This window comes from Tauraco erythrolophus, chromosome 11, assembly GCF_009769465.1.
Source record: "Tauraco erythrolophus isolate bTauEry1 chromosome 11, bTauEry1.pri, whole genome shotgun sequence".
NCBI classification, from domain to species: domain Eukaryota; kingdom Metazoa; phylum Chordata; class Aves; order Musophagiformes; family Musophagidae; genus Tauraco; species Tauraco erythrolophus.
In genome coordinates, this window is record NC_141475.1 from 862,391 (window position 1) to 879,964 (window position 17,574).

General features: G+C 43.2%; 1 protein-coding gene across 3 annotated transcripts in view; it reads left to right on the plus strand.

Moving 5' to 3' along the window:
- The window catches only part of FARP2 (FERM, ARH/RhoGEF and pleckstrin domain protein 2), an 85,918-nt gene that overhangs the window by 15,404 nt on the left and 52,940 nt on the right, over positions 1–17,574 (plus strand). For all 3 annotated transcript variants that reach the window (XM_086618181.1, XM_086618180.1, XM_086618179.1), the window contains exons 2-4: positions 2,489–2,593; positions 3,760–3,802; positions 16,385–16,463. In XM_086618181.1, the coding sequence (XP_086474307.1) occupies positions 2,489–2,593; positions 3,760–3,802; positions 16,385–16,463 (227 nt within the window). The remainder of the gene's footprint in view (positions 1–2,488; positions 2,594–3,759; positions 3,803–16,384; positions 16,464–17,574) is intronic.

Here is a 17,574-nt window from a genome sequence, read left to right on the forward strand (position 1 = left end):
CCATCTTTTTTTACTTTTTTAAACCCTTTTTATTTTAACTTAAAGTTCTGTTAGATGTTTCATTTGCAATTTATTAAATTATGCTAACTCTATCGGTGATTTATTATAATACCTAATACTTTTTAAAGATACAGCATTCCGAGTTTAGAGAGTCAGTTACAGAACTGTGCCAGCTTTGATGGGAAAGTCGTAGAGTCTTCCAGCACTTTGACTTTTCCCAATAAACAAGACCTTGGTGGCATGAATGCCTGAGGTGTGTTCTGCCAGATAACTCGGCTGGCCAGAGTGCTGTCAGACCCAGTTGCTGAAGTTGCAGAATTTGTTCTGTGGTCCAAGGTAGAACATGGATGTCAGTGGCCATGCTGTCTTCTTCTGCAGCCTACACTAACTGTCCTCAGCAAGTTTGCTGACGACACCAACTGTGTGTTGTGATGGACACGCTGGAGGGAAGGGATGCCATCCAGAGGGACCTGGACAGACTGGAGAGATGGGCCTGTGAGAACCTCATGAAGTTCAGCAAGGCCAAGTGCAAGGTCCTGCATGTGGGTCGGGGCAATCCCAAGCACAAGTACAGGCTGGGTGGAGAATGGATGGAGAGCAGCCCTGAGGAAAAGGACTTGGGGGTGCTGGTTGATGAGAAGCTCACCATGAGCCGGCACCGTGCGCTGGCAGCCCAGAAAGCCAACCGTGTCCTGGGCTGCATCCAGAGCAGCGTGGGCAGCAGGGCGAGGGAGGGGATTCTGCCCCTCTGCTCTGCTCTCCTGAGACCCCCCCTGGAATACCACGTTCAGCTCTGGGGTCCCCAACACAAGAAGGACATGGAGCTGCTGGAGCAGGTCCAGAGGAGGCCACCAAGATGATCCGAGGGCTGGAGCACCTCTGCTATGGAGACAGGCTGAGAGAGTTGGGGCTGTTCAGCCTGGAGAAGAGAAGGCTCTGGGGAGACCTTCCAGCACCTTCCAGTACCTAAAGGGGCTCCAAGAAAGCTGGAGAGGGACTTTGGACAAGGGTGTGTAGTGACAGGACACGGGGCAATGGATTTAAACTGACAGAGGGGAGATTTAGATTGTATATAAGGAAGAAATTCTTCCCTCTGAGGGTGGTGAGGCACTGGCACAGGTTGCCCAGAGAAGTTGTGGCTGCCCCATCCCTGGAAGTGTTCGAGGCCAGGTTGGATGGGGCTTTGAGCAACCTGGTGTGGTGGAAGGTGTCCCTGCCTGTGGCTGGATCTAGATGATCTTTGAGGTCCCTTCCAACCCAGACCATTCCCTGAGAAGTCCTGCTAGCTTTTGTGTGTTGCTGGAACAGGTACCGAGGGATGCGAAAGCCCTTTGGGTTCTTTTCTGTGTGATCTGGGTGGACTGATGTGTGGGTTCATAAAGGCTGTTTTTCTTGTGGTGGCAGCTACAGTCATACCATAATAGATGCTGAGAGCAAGCTCATGTGTTTTAATAAGTAGACCCAAGCGTAGTTGTTTTGGATGTGCTGGGAAAGTTTCCTGTTTTCTCCCATATTACCATAGCCACTCTCTGCCAATGTTTTTTTTGTGGCTTTGCACCTGACTTGACTGTGGAAAGGGCTGGTGAGAGGGTTTCTTGAGGGAGGAGCTCATCACAGATGACTTTACACAGAAGGCATGTTGTGAGAGGAGGGTGTTGGGGTTCCCACTGTAGCCTTCCTGTTTATTTTTTAATTAACGGGATGTATACTGTCACCTTGGCTTTTCTCGAACACTGTTACAAGAAAAACATGAGGAGTTTTCAGAGATGTTCCTTTGTAGAAGACGAGTTCTAGTTCTGTCAGCAAAGACCTTGCGTGTGCTGCGATGAGCAGTCGCCGCGGTCCCCGGCAGCGGTGGCCCGGCCCCGGGAAGCCCTGCTTGCCCAGCTCCGGCTTTCCTGCGGGGCCAGACGGGGCTTCCAGCGTCAGGGGAAACCCTGGTGTGGTGCCAGCTGCCCTGCACCAGCCTTCCTTGGCAGTCTTGGGCTCGCTGAGAGCGTCCGCGTACTCCGTGAAGTCTTGCCGGCACGAAAGCTGCGTGTGGCCGTGTGGTCCCTGGTGTTGGAACGAGGGGACAGGGATGGGTGCCAGCAGGGTTTTGGCAGCCCCTGCTGCAGCTGGGGGCCAGCCACACCGTCCAGCTACACAAACAGCTGGTGCTGGTTTATCGAAGGAGCTGCAAATGGTTTGCAGCTGATCCAGACTGGTCTCACAGCTGACCCTGCGTTGAGCAGGAGGTTGGACGGAGGTGACCTCCAGTGGCCCCTTCCAGCTTGAGTTCCTCTGGTCCTGTGAAACTTGTTTGGGTGGAGCTGCGCCTGTGTACTGGATGTTTGCATGTTACAGTGACAAAAATAATGTGAAAAATCTGTGAGATGTTTTTCTACAGTTTCTGAAGATGCTAGAATTTTTTCCTAATTTGCTGTAAACTCACTCATCTTCATCTCACTGTGTTTTTTGTTTGTTTTGTTTTTTTTTACCTCTTCAGTCAAAATATTATGGCCAGACATTATTGACGGAAGTTTACAAGCATCTGAATTTGATTGAATCCGACTACTTTGGGATTGAGTTCCAGAACATCCAGTCGTATTGGGTATGTACAGTTCCCTGTCAAATTCAGTGTAATAAAAAGGTTGGGTGGGTGCAGTTGCTTGAGCGTCGAAAAGTTTCAAAGTCTGCTGGAATCTTCTGTAGGATTCTGTCTTTGATTCTTGTAAATCTGCTTCGCTCACCAGGATGACGACTAATAAGGCAGAGGGGAGCAATCAGATTCTTGTTATATCTCAAAAAATGTATAAAGCAGTTAAATAGTTGCTGATGTTCCCACTTTCAGGGACATAAATAAAATCCTCCTTCCCTCTGAAAGGAGGGACATCAACTCAAAGTGTGGTCTGTAGAGCACGTACAAAATCATACCACATGTGTAATTTTGATAGTGTTCACATTTATCTTCAGGTAATTTCCCTGCAGAGTTGTTAAGAACCTCTTTCTAATAAATTTAAACCTCAACAGACATGTAGACCTGCAGGCTTTTAAAATCATTGATCCAGGTAAGTGCTGACCCTGTAAGCCTCCGTGTCGCTTATCTCGTACCTTGCGAAGAGGACAGTGTGGCTTCTAAACTAGAAAATGTTCCCAAAACTGTGTCCATGTTATTTTTTTCTATTACTCTTTTTAGTTTTAGGGCTCACACGCAGAAAGCATGACCAAGAACGCAGAGAATGCTAATGGCACGAATACACGCTGCTCTTGAGACAAGGAGATAGAGTAAAACTTCCTTAGTTTTTGTTTCTTCTGCAAAGTCTCCCAAGTGTTACTGCATCTCATAAGGTTCTTAAAATCCTCAGCTCGCTCTTAGACACAGAAGTAACTCGTAAGGACCAAACTGTTAAAATATTTTGTTTGGAGAGGTTAAAAAAAAAAAAAAGGGAAAAAAAAAAAGTTGAGCGTCCAGAGTACTTTGCATTAGTTTTATGGATAGTCTTTTTACTAGAACAGCAGTAGTCTTTCTTTAAAAATATGCTTATCAGAGAGAAAAATTTAAGTTTTAAGCACGGATCAATGGTTTTTCTATTGATAAACGTCGATTCAAACATGTAAGTAAATTTTTTTAAAGCAAAGGAATTGCTGCATTGCTACAGTGAGGAAGAAACACATGCTCATAAATTCCTGCTTTGTTTGAATTTACTTTGGATGTTTGCATATTGTATTCAAATATGAATTGTCAGTTTGTAATTTTTTTTTTTTCTTTCATTTCAGATTTGGCTGGAGCCTATGAAACCTGTTATTAAACAAGTACGGAGTAAGTAGTTTTAAAAAGGGAAGTTTTCCTTAATTTGCATCTGCTTTATGTGGGTTGCTTTCACAATTGCTACTAGATTTACTGGTTATGCTTCCCTGAAAATTGTGCTTGGCGTCGGGGTGATAGTGGTTCCTGTTCGGGCATGCGAACCTGCTGGTTTTAATATGTAATATGTGGTGGGTGGAATGGAAACTCAGTGAAGGTGTGATTCTTTCTCTGTGATAAATAAACATCTGGATAGATTGGGTCAGCTGGTATTAAGTGCAACGTGGCATCTGCTGTTTGTAAGCTGTGTTGCCTGACGATGGAAAGAAAAAGGATTATTCTGTTTACTGCACCTGTTGCATGGCAGGAGGGAGTACCTGCAGCCGTGACATCCTTTCTGAGAGCTGCTGCACCTTCCAGAAGGGCTGCGGAAAGCTGCCCTCGGAGCTTGCTGGCATGCAGGGAATTTCAGTGGGGCGGGTGTTCCCATCTTGTTCTCAAAAACTCTCTCCAATGTTCTCAGGAGCAGCTTTGCTAAGAGGTGGGCATCTCCCCCCCGGTGGGTGGCTGTGAGATCAGAGTCCTCTTCGCTTTGGTTGTGAAATTTGTTTCTGCTCTTGGGCCAGGAGGGCATTGCAGCAGCGATGCTATCTTTGCTTTATGCTCCTCTAAAAAGTCATGCCAGATGCGCTCTAAAGGCTAAAAATAATTGAAGGATACAGTGTGCTAGTTCTTCTGATGTTGAAAGTCTAGATGAAACTTTTTTTTTCCCTTTTAAGAAGAGTTAAGCTCTTTGCTTATTCTCTGTTCCTGGTTGTAAAGGCTTTGTGGAAGAACAAAATAAGGAGGGTGTGGTGGATTCCTACTCCTTTCAAAATCTTAATTGAAAAATGTTGAAAGTTAGTGCTGGGAGGTAGTTGAGGTAGTTTTTAGTTACTCTTTTGCCTAAAACTGATTGGCAGAAAATGAGAAATCACCCCATCTAGCTAGATTCTTTTAAGGTCATGGTTTTAACTTACACCGACATTGGTTTTTAAGCACAAGAGCCAAACCAGCTATAAAAGAAGGCTTCCCTAGGAGGGTATATAATACTTTCACTCTCTATTTTCCCAAAACAAAGAAAAAAAATGTTGGAGGGCTATCGCTTTGTATTCTCCGTGCAGTTAGGCGTGGTTTGTTTTTCCGGGGGAATTATGTCTTAGTCAAAAGGTTTTGTGGACCACAGGTCTGCGATGCCGCTTGGTTACTCCTCCTGCATCCCGTGCTATACCATATACATTGGGGAAACTTGGCCCTAAGCTATAGGCTGATGGCTGTGTGTCAACTGATGATGCGTATGTTGTTCTAAAATGTTTTAAAACCATGAGGATGTGCTAAAATTTATGGCTGCTCTGCGGCTTGGTAGTCTACCACCCATGTTACGTTGCCAGTGGCGCTGAAAGATGTCTTTTAATTATTTTTTTTTAACCTTAATCTGTAGGAGACACTGGTCAGTTGTCTGGCACATGTTCAAGCTCTGAAATCGATGTTAAATTTGTCAAGTTTTGATAGTGCAAGCGAAGGTTCTTTTTTGTTTGTGTTTTTTTTTTTCTTTTTATGCTAGTTGAATCCCTTCCTGGCATTCTGCTGTTTTTAAAATTGGAATGAGATATGACTGTAGAAAGCTTTGAAAATATTTACGATTAAAATGCTAAATGCACGGATAGCAATTTAAGCCGTTCTTTCATTTAATCCAGTAGCTGACATATGATTGCACAGGAGCATCTTCCAAAGAACTCCTTTGACAGCACTGCTGGATACAAAGCCTTAAGAAGAGAATTGATTTAGCTATTTGGTAGTGGGTACATTTGAGAAGGGACTAAGGAAGTTGCAATAACAGAAAGACCTGTGACAGCACAGCTACGCAAGGCTAGCCAGGTCTGCTGGGGCTTCCAGCTCTACGCTCCCCGGCCATGCCGGGGCTGCTGTTCCGGCAGCGCCCCTCTGCCTGGGTGCCCTGGGGCTGGCGGGTGGCCCAGCCTGGCAGCGACGCTCCCTTCTGCGTGCCCTGCTCGGCGGGTGGCTGCTGGTGATACCTGAAAAGGAAACTGAACTTTCCAAGACTTGTTTTAAAGTTTTAGAAAGCAGGTATTCTTTATTGCAGCGCTGGGTGCACGGGGGATTTCTCCTCCTAGCGTGCACACCGGCTTCTGGACAGAAAATTAGTTATACACTACAATCATGCATAATTCATAACATATTTACATATTCTTAAACAATTGGTTAATTTTCTCTCGCTTTTCATGTAAATCACTTCGCATGCTCAGTTTTCCTCCTCCGCCCCTTTCTTTTGGGTCTGGGGTGTAATTAGGGTAGGTGGTCTGTGAGTCGGTGGTCGCGATCTCCCCCTGCCGGAATTACCTTTTCCCCCAAGTCACTGCATGTTCACAGTTTAGAAAAACATGATAACAAAGTTTATGCAGTTTCTGCAGTTTCTGGGATGTTCCCTCCAAGGGCAGACAGTTCTTGATAAAGAGTCTCTGTTTTAATCACTGCTGGCAGCTTCAAGGATGAACGTCTTGTTAGTTTCTTTAGGTATGTGTAAATCACCTACTGCCGACTGAACCCTTCATGAAACTGCTACACAAAACTTTAACCCTTTTATTGTTGGGTAACAATTCCCCCCTTTTCTTTATCCTTGCGAATTCTTTCGCAAAATTTCATATTGTTCATGTTTAAGAATTGTGAGTAGTACCCAAACTCTCCTAGTCAACTTGGTTAATTGGTACCAGAACATAAAGTTTACAATTGTTAGTATTGTTACTGCTACTAATACTACAAGCAAAGGATGTATTAATAAGTGCAGCACTCTAGTTGCTGATGGTGAATACCCTATAAAAATATTCCACCAATGATGTTCTCCATCTTTCCTCACTCGTTCCAGGACGTGGTGTATTTCTTCAGCGTCGTCTTAAGTCTTCATGTTGCACCAGTCTTTTCAGCAATGCTGAGTTCATTCCAATAGGGGTAGGCCGCAGGTCATGATACAATGTATAGTTAGATTTTAGTAATTGATAAGATGTGATGGGAGCTAAATAAGTAAAATCGCATCCTGTGATAGTTACAAAATTACAGATACAAAGGTTAGAGTGATCATTCATATTTCTAGTAATGTTATCTACCAAAATGGAATTACAGGAAGTTCTTAGGCAAACACAGCCATTACCTATATATACAAGTACAGTTTTAGGTTTTTCGTCAGGATGTATCTCAAAGTGACAAACATTCTGTTCAGTGTCAAGACAGATGTCTTGAGCTCTGATGGTATTGCTTTCACAAATGAATCCTTGTTGCCCTTGCACAATGCATGTGCTAATGTCAATTGTTTGCCATTTATTCTCACTCTTTCGTGCCCACACTCTGTGTTCCAAGGGATACAGTGTAGTCCCATTGTGATTTAATCCTAATGCAATGATTGGATATATTGTGTATACCGAAGCATTGTGTATAGTTAACACAAAGGCTGTGACCATATCATTTTTGGGATCATAAGTAAAATTAACTAACTGCCACCAAGATTGGAATCTTTTTCAAAATTACTTGCCTTATCCCATATCACTTTCCGAATCTCATTGGGTAAAGTGCCTTCTTCACCTTCCTTTATAATCATAGCTGTTGTGGATTGAATCCACGATTGAGCTTGGATGCAGCTGAGAGCTAAAGAGATATTGTTTTGGGCTGCACCAAATGCATCTATAATGGACTGATGGTCTTTTTCATTTATGTTCTCCCACTGAGGTAATGTACGTGATAAAAGCCACTGTTCACTTCTCAGAGCCAAAAGGGAAGATCGTAAAGGATGTTCCAACTTGTTTAGGTCACTAGTTATTGTAACCAATTTATTCATTAGGACCTCAGAGTCTATATTATTTAGAATTCCCATTCCTGTTCCCAGGATACCGGTAACATCCCTCTTCATTCGTTTTTCGGAGAAGATATTTCGTCTATGTAACCACATTTTCCACCCCATGTAAGAGGTTTTCAGAAATGGTGAACAGGCTGGCTGGATACTGGAGATGTTACTTTGCATTGACAATTCAACTCGTCTGAGGGATCGTGACGGGTTAAACAATATCTGCTGTTGTCCTGTATTCTGAATTACGTAAGGTCCAATTTCAAAAAATAGAGTATTTGGCATAGGTGGCGTTGTGCTAGATGAACTTGTTATCATGTTAGGGCTGGGAGTGATTGTTGTCACTGGTTCAATAATGCCCATTTTGAATTTAAATGTGAGTGCCATGTCACCTTTCTGAGTATTCCAGAGGCAAATTATAAAGACAGGCTGGGTTAATGTAAAGTTGCTCCAGCATTCTAGTTTTTCATTTTCGAGGGCACAAAGATTCTTTGTGAGCACAGAATTATTAGTTCCTTCTACAGTAATTTGAATTGTGTTTTTATTAAGTGATTCATTTTCTACACCTGCCCGCTTGCTTGGGGTCGATAAGGTGTATGCAATTTCCAGTCAATTTCTAAAAATTTACTAACAGATTGCACTACTTGTGATACAAAATGCGGCCCCCTGTCTGAAGAAATTACTTCAGGGACTCCAAACCGAGGGATGATTTCCCTTAGCAAAACTTTAGTCACTTCTCGAGCTTTGTTAGTTCGACAGGGAAATGCTTCAGGCCATCCGGAATAGGGATCTGTTAATACTAACAGATATCTATACCCGCCTTTTCTAGGCAATTCCGAGAAGTCTATTTGCCAATTCTGACCTGGAACACATCCTTTGCCAATGTTTCCAAACTTTACCCGGTTGTCTGCCTTTGAGTTATTCTTTAAACAGGTTTCACATCTACTAACCACATTTTTACAGTTTGAAATAAACTTCGTGCTATTATTTGCTTAGAGAGAGAATTGTATAAAGCTTCTGTTCCCCAATGAGTTTTGCCATGTTCAGTTTTTATCAACATCCATAGTATTCTAAAGGGAACTATTATTCGATTGTCCTCTACTGTTGCCCATCCTGATGGATTAACCTTAGCTTTTAAATCTTTGATAAGCTTTTTATCTTTTTCATCATATTCTACCTTTTCAGGTAGTGATAAGGATTTTTCTGGGATCAAACTTAATACCTCACCTTGTTCCGCTGCTTGCCTCGCTTTACGATCAGCCAATTCGTTACCCACCTCCTTGTCAGTGTTACCTTTTTGATGACCTTTACAATGCATGATGGCCACAGCTGCTGGAAGCTGAACTGCTTCTAAAAGTCGCAGTATCATATCAGCATGTTTAATACCTTTTCCTCGTGTGGTTAAAAGTCCTCGTTCTTTCCAGATCGCTCCATGAGCATGTACTACACCAAAGGCATACCTTGAATCTGTCCATATATTTACTCGCAGCCCTTCAGCGAGCTCCAGCGCTCTCACCAAGGCAATTATTTCTGCCCTCTGTGCAGACGTACCTTTTGGGAGAGATCTTGCTTCTATTACCTGCTCAGTTGTTGTTACCGCATACCCGGCCATTCGGACTCCATTCTTCACAAAGCTGCTCCCGTCTGTGTACCAGGTATGATCGGCCTCTTCCAGTGGTTCTTCTTTCAAGTCCGGTCTACTTGCATAGACAGTTTCAATTGTCTCTATGCAGTCATGTACGATGGGGTCAGTTTCCTGTTTATCACTCAGGAAAGACGCAGGGTTAACTATTGTAGATGTAACGATTTCCACATCATCCTGCTCCATCAGGATCGCCTGATATTTTAAGAATCTTGACGGTGATAACCAATGTCCACCTTTCTGTTCTAAGACAGAAATTACTGCGTGGGAAGTATAAACGATCATTTTCTGCCCTTGCGAGCCTCTTGAATGATTACGACGACAGCCGCCACTGCCCGGAGGCATCCTGGCCATCCTTTGCTGACTTCGTCCAATTGTTTGGAAAAATATGCTACTGCTCGCTTGCAGGGTCCCAGCTTTTGGGCTAAAATTCCCAGGGCCACTCCTCGTTTTTCATATGCAAACAGCCAAAAAAGTTTTGTCACATCTGGTAAGCCCAAAGCAGGGGCTCTCATCAGTTCTAATTTTAATTCTTTGAAGGCTCTTTTGGCCTCATCAGTCCAAATTAATTGTTTCTGATTGTCTTTCAGTAGTTCATATAAAGGTTTAACTAACAGTCCATAATTATGAATCCATAAACGACACCAACCTGTCATTCCCAGAAAAGTTCGAAGTTCCTTTACCGTAGTTGGTTCTGGAGTCTTGCAGATGGCCTCCTTCCTTTCATTTCCGAGCTGTCGTTGTCCTTTGGAAATCAGGTATCCCAAATAGATCACTTCCCTCTGCAGGACTTGCGCTTTCTGTAATGACACTCGATAACCACTTAATCCAAGAAAAGTTCAGTAAGTTCACAGTCCATTCTTTACACTCTTCTCTCTTTTCTGTAGCTATCAAAATATCATCCACATATTGTAAAAGAATGCCATTACCTGGAGGCCTTTCCCAAAGTTCCAATTCCCTTGCTAATTGGTTCCCAAAAATTGTAGGGCTGTTTTTAAATCCTTGAGGTAACACTGTCCAAGCGAGTTGAGTTTTACGTCCCGAATCGGGGTTTTCCCATTCAAAAGCAAATAAATTACGGCTTTCAGGGGCCAAGGTGAGGCAAAAGAATGCATCCTTTAAATCCAGAACTGTGAACCATTCATATGTTTCCTTCAGACTGGTTAACAAAGTGTACGGGTTTGCTACTACTGGATACAGATCCTCCACAATTCTGTTTATTGCTCTTAAATCTTGTACTATTCTGTATTTCCCATCTGGTTTCTTTACTGGTAACATTGGGGTATTATATTCTGATTCACATTCAATCAGTAACCCAAATTTTTGGAATTTTTCAATTGTTTCTTTTATGCCCCTTCGGTCTTCCAACCTTAAAGGATATTGTTTTATTCTAACTGCACCAGAACCAGGTTTTACTTCCACCTTTATCGGTGCAGCATTCTTTGCTTTACCTGGAATCTCAGAAGCCCATACCCCTGGATACACTTGATCTAGGATTTCTTCAATCTCTGAGGTACCTTCAGTTGGTTTTTCAATTTGGATCATAGCCAAACTTAAAACTTCAATTAATCGATCATCTTTTACTTTGAATTCTACCTTACCCTTTTCAAAATGATTTGTGCTTCCAATTGCTCTAATAAGTCCCATCCAAGTAAAGGTTTCGGAGATTCTGGTAAATAAAGGAATTGGTGAATCCCTACTTGTTTTCCAATCTGAAATTTGATCGTAACGTTGTTTGGAAACTCCCTCGAGATCCCCGGCGAGGCCCTCCTCTGCCTCTGCCTCTGCCTCCAGGGGATCCTTGGGGTCCTGCACTTGAGTTCGGGCTGTTTTTAGAATTAACTGTTTCTCAGTTTCAGTCATTGCATCTAACAGTATGTCTATATCTTTCCAGTTTGGGTTTTGATTTTTAACTATGACTCTTAATGGATCATCTCTGTAATTTTTAACCTCTTCCCTCCAGGTGTCCAAATCTCCCATATAAAAAGGGACCTTAATTGTCATCGGTCCTGCCGGCCCCATAGCTTCTCTAAGTGGTGCCTGGAGAATTGGTCCTGTTTTACTACGTGTTCGGGCAGTAATCGGAGTTGATTCCCCCTCTGCTGCAGGGGGTGATGTTGGTGTTGATGCAGGGGGTGATGTTGGTGGTGATCCCCCCACTGCTCCCCCTCCTGAGTTACTGTTCCCATTGTTCCCATCAGGAAACCCCATGGGTAATGCAGGAGGTGGTGATATATAATCTTCAATCCTTTCCTCACTTTCCCGATCTTTTGCTTTCAAACACCTTTCTCCAATACTACATGCTGAACAACATCGTTTCAGCTTTCCTTGTTCCTTCTTTTTATCTTTCTCTAGTGCCAAAACAAAGGGGTCTTTAGGAACTAAATTTATACCACATTCCTTTTGCCACTCAGGATGATCTCTTAAAGTGAAAAACATATCAGCATATAACACCTCATCCCATTTTTCATTTCTTCTGAGAAACAGCATCAATTGCAATAGAGTATTATAATTCAAAGTTCCATTATTTGGCCATTTTTCCCCTTCTTCCAATTTATATAACGGCCACCACTGGTTACAGTATTTAACTAAAGTTTTCTTATTTACATTTCCTCCTGGGGGACCCTCAATATTTTTCCAATGTGCTAAGACGCATCCTAACGGACTCTTTTTTAAAATTTCCCCGCTCTGTTGGTTACCCATTATTTGTTGGTTATTATTATCCCAATCCTGTTGTTACCAAACAAACAACTGGAATTAAAATTAAAATAACACGTTCACTCTTATTTTCTATTGCTTCGTCTATCTCCGGCTGTTTCCCCTGCGGGAGGACAGAACCACGGATCAAGACTCCGCACTCGCTTTGTACTAAAAGTACATTTCAGTCACACACACACAGAACAAAAACAAGTCTTACAATTGCAACCACAAAAAATCCAACCATACAATTAATACAACTCTTAGAATCACACAAACAAACACATAGAATTCAATACAGGATTAATATTTCAGCTTCCAGATGGTTTCCGGTGGGACTGGAACCCACAATTGTAGTCACTTAAGTGTGTTTTTTTTCTGTTGTTCTTAAGGCGCCTTTGGTGGGACTGGAACCCACAATCGTAACCAAAGTATACCTTTAAGGCACTGGCTGCCCGGTATACGCTGTCCTGCGCAAGTCTCAGCTTACGGCTTACGGAAAGCTACCCCGAGTGGGACTGGAACCCACAACTGTAATTGCTCCCACAACTATAACCAAAGTATACCTTTGAGGCGCTAGCTGCCCGGTATACGCTATCTTGCGTACGGCTTACAGAGAGCTACCTTAGTGGACCGGTCCCCAAACCAAAAGAATCAAAAGAATACCTTAATACCTTCTCTAAGATGGAAGGTGGTCCTTGTCTGTTCCCGCAGCGATCCGATTGAGGCGAGGAGTCCCTCCGGGGATATCCCCGGGGGCGCCCGAGGGAGTCCTGTTCTCAGCGGGTCCTGCAGCCGAACAGAGAGGGTCCCATCTGGGTCGCCAAATCTGATACCTGAAAAGGAAACTGAACTTTCCAAGACTTGTTTTAAAGTTTTAGAAAGCAGGTATTCTTTATTGCAGCGCTGGGTGCACAGGGGATTTCTCCTCCTAGCGTGCACACCGGCTTCTGGACAGAAAATTAGTTATACACTACAATCATGCATAATTCATAACATATTTACATATTCTTAAACAATTGGTTAATTTTCTCTCGCTTTTCATGTAAATCACTTCGCATGCTCAGTTTTCCTCCTCCGCCCCTTTCTTTGGGTCTGGGGTGTAATTAGGGTAGGTGGTCTGTGAGTCGGTGGTCGCGATCTCCCCCTGCCGGAATTACCTTTTCCCCCAAGTCACTGCATGTTCACAGTTTAGAAAAACATGATAACAAAGTTTATGCAGTTTCTGCAGTTTCTGGGATGTTCCCTCCAAGGGCAGACAGTTCTTGATAAAGAGTCTCTGTTTTAATCACTGCTGGCAGCTTCAAGGATGAACGTCTTGTTAGTTTCTTTAGGTATGTGTAAATCACCTACTGCCGACTGAACCCTTCATGAAACTGCTACACAAAACTTTAACCCTTTTATTGTTGGGTAACACTGGGTGTTTCCCAAGGGAAAGTGAAATTCTGTAAGAATGAGATTGGGTGAGTTTGCTCATGCTGTCAAGAAACGCCTGGACTTGGCATAGATGGGCAGTCATCTTCTGTGTTCTCACTTTGAGAAGTTTAGTTGAGCTCCTTTTTCCTTGGTGTTGGGTTTTTTGCTCGGTTGGTTTGGTTTTTGAGAATTTAGTGATATTTTGGCGTTAACCTTGTAACTTTTAGTCCAGTTAGGTGTTATCATGGGCTTCAAGGTAATGCAGCTCAAACCTTTTGGTTTACATTGATGCTGTGTGGTTGTAGGCGAGCAGTTCTGAGTCTTTGACATGCTCTCTAAAAACAAAAGATCTAGATTATGGACACTTACTTCAGATTACTCTCGGCTAACGAGCTATTCTGAGATATACAGAACTCTGTGTGGTATGGTAAGGATTTTGTTTCTGATTAATTGCAAATGAGTGCAGGGAGTTTTGCTACTGAACCACTCCAGAAGGCAAGGAGTTTAGATCCAAATTTTTGACTTCCCAACAGGCACCCAATGTGAGGTTGGGTACCTTTTCTGAGGTGTTGCCAGTTTTATGTAGTGTTGTGTTCACCATACCCACACGGGTAATTTTTCCTGACTTCTTTTTTGTTGTTGTTGTTCTTGGTTTTGCTCAGATTTGGCTTCTTAGAATAAATTCTGCATCTTGGTTAAGACTGGCCCAGTGTTTCTTTTCTAGTTAGAATGGGACTTGTTCATAGGGGAAAGGTGAGATTTAAAAAAAAAGGCAAAAAGAGGAGGAGTTGTGCCACGGAAGCAAAACCAGTATTATGTTTTTAATTTTTAGTATTTATTGTCGTTTGATGTGAGCGATGCTTGAAACGCTGCCAAAATTGCTCCCGCAGCAATACTTCCCAGCTGATTGGCGTGGGTAACGTGCAGGTCTGTTCTTAACCTTGTGAAGATCTTCCAAAGGCTCAGAGTATTTTCAGAAATTCTATGTAAAGTTTTGGTCCTTTTACTGGAATCACTAAAACTACTTATTTTCCTCACTTGGTACGTCTCAAGAACTATAAAATCCTTCGTGTGGTTTTAGCCTCTGCCAAATACAAGCTTTGTGTATCGTTTATAGGGTGTTATTTCCAACCTCCTTTCATTTCTAGATATTACACTGTAATTAGGATGCGGATTTTAGGGTTTGTTATTCACCAAAGCTTTGGTAATTCTGGGATCAGAGGCTGGGAGCTGCTCTTCTGACAGCTGTGATAGTCTGAGAGTTAGTTCTATCAGCTACTGGGCAGAAAGCAAGGTTTGTTATTCTCCCATTAGGGAGAAGGTGGGCGAGTGGAGGAACGCTTAGTATGTGGGAATCAGGTATTCTGGACAGAAGAAATCAGTGTACTTTGAGGTTGGTGGGGTTAAATTGGACTTTGTCAAGCTTTAAAAGATCTTGGTGCTTAAAATAAGTTAAAGCAGGCTGGCTCGTGCTTACCAACATGCTCAAACAAATTTGAATTATTTTTTTTTTACTTGGCTAAGCTTACTTTGGAACAGCAGCAGCATTCAGAGTCCTGGGGTGGATGGGGCTGGAAGGCACCTCTGGAGGTCACGCGTAAGCAGGGCTGGCTTTGAGGTTCAGCTGGATCATGAAATATGTGGATATCATGCCCTTAGTGCCCAGAGGAGAAGAGTCTAGCAAGAAGACAGTTCCCAGTTTTTCCCTTCCCCGGTCTTCCTCTGACTTTTAGAAGGGGTCTGTCTTTCCTCGTTTTGCCCTGCCTTTCTCCAGCTCCACATAGAATCATAGAACGGTTTGGGTTGGAAGGGACCTCAAAGATCATGTAGTTCCATGCATAGTTCCCATGGGCAGGGACACCCTCCACTACACCAGGTCGCTCAAAACCTCGTCCAGCCTGGCCTTGAACATGTCTAGGGATGAGGGAATGCTCAAGGTGGACTGTCCTTGTTCCTTGTGAGAAGGTGCATGCTGGGGACAGGTCTTGGTGTGTTGTGGTTGAGTGGAGATGCTGCCGGTGGAGCGTGGGGCTGCGGTGGATGAGTGGCCCTCCTCTTGTCCAGGGGATTCCTGCAAATGTGAGATGGATGCTCAGCAGGCTTCTGTAAGCAGAGGTTGGATAGTGCTGTGACAGCCTGCAAACTGCTCAGCCTTTTCTGCTTTGAGAACGGGAAAACAGCAGCAGAACGGTGGTGCCGGCGTGGCACGGTAAGCGATTGTGGTGCCCTGTTATATTCCTCTGGGAATCTTGGTGAAACAGGAGGGTTTGGGCATCGAGTCAGAGGGTTCAGCAGGCTGAGAGTCGTGATGCCGAAACTGTTAACGCGGTCCAGTCGCAGCTGGGTTTGCTCGTGGTGAAACGTTACGTGTTACGGGCTATTCCAAATAGTTACTCAGGATTTAAGTGTTAAATCAGTGTTAAATCTCCCGCTATGGTCGAGATCGACGAGAACAGTGTTAAAAATGGGAAGAAGCGGGTATTAACGGGCACGCCGGGAGCAGGCTGCCAACGCACTGCCACGCTCCGGGTCCAGCTGGGCTCGTGGGTTCAGCTCATCGACAGCTCCGGCGGTGGCGGCTGGTGTTGGCAGAGCCATTTGCTGCGTCTCCCCATCCTCTCCTTGTGGGAACATCTCCCCGGGTCATCAGCGACGCCTTCGCATGCACTCCAGCAGTTGTTTTGGGGTGTTACAGCTTTAACGTTGCGTGAAACTATCTTTACAGCATCCGGGCTGCAGGTTTGCCTTGGAAGAGCTATAGGTAGTTCCTCTGAAAACTATCTGCTGTATCTCCATTGACATGGACAATGTATATCCCATAGGCCCGCTGTAGTTAGCTGGCAAGCTGAAACTTGGTGTACGTTGTATTTCTCTGCGTGTTGGAAAACATAATATGCACGTGCTTATGAAGAGCAGGAGTTTTTTGTGAAATAACTAACTTTTCTTGTAGGACCAAAGACTACAATGCTTCGTCTAGCTGTGAAGTTTTTCCCTCCGGACCCGGGGCAGTTGCAAGAGGAATATACTAGGTAAAGTGTTCTTTGAAGAATTTGGTTTACGTTACCTACTGAAATAATAGGAAGCTAAGATTAGGAGGACATTGCATCTGGTTCCCAACAAAGCTTCCACTGAAGATGAGTGGAAGAGCCCGTTTTTTTTATTGGCGTCACGGTTTTAGCAGACACGTGTCGGCAGATGAATGTTGGCAGAAAAAATATTTTGCAAAACAGAAAACAGTGTAGGTTAGGGCTTGCCAAGCATCACGGTGCAAAAGAGACAGGGTATAGAGGAAATACTAACGTTTATAAACAGTACCTATAGAAGATAATCTGCACATATTTTAATAAATTATTTATCATTGACATTTCCAAAGTCCGTGCTTGAAGTATCCTACAACTAGCAAGCACGCTTTACTGCACGTTTTTCACCGATGCTCATCATCATGGGTGGCTTTTGCTGATCAGTAATTGATCTTCGGTCAATTAAGCAGACCTGTCCACTTGCTAGCCCCTGGGAACGTGGTTTGGAGTCTGTGCCTCCAACAAGGACATTACCCAGGATTTGAGTGCTTGAAGAGCTCATTTAGTACTTTTCCCAGTGTTAACTACTTTAGTTGGAATTCCTTCTAGAGATCACAGCAGTTCCTTATTATCCTTCAGACTTATTTTACAGCAAACCAGCATAACTGCCATGATGTGATGCGATTGTCTCTTGTAACGATAAATACTATCTAAATATTTCCATTTCTCTCAATTTTCTTAGGTTAATTGCTGTTTCTTGTAGGAGTTTCATTAGGAATACAGCTTTTTGGAGCAGGAACTGTATTTTTGCCTATTTATGGAGTATTTATTGTGGAATTCTGATCTGTGCTTAGAGCATCTAGGTATTTCATAATGCTGTTAGTGCTATGTACGCTTTATTGTGAGTGTATTGAAGAAATCAAGGCTGCTCAGTCAGATATGCAGAAAACAGAGCATGCTTTATTGTAAAGTCTTTAATACATACTTAGAGTGGTTAAATTTAAAAAAGCTCCCACATTCAAAATGTATACCTTTTATTACCTTTTTGCCTCAAGAGTGTGATACGTAATGTTTTAAAATTAATTCTTCTTTACAAAAAAAAAATTACTGTTCTCTTTCA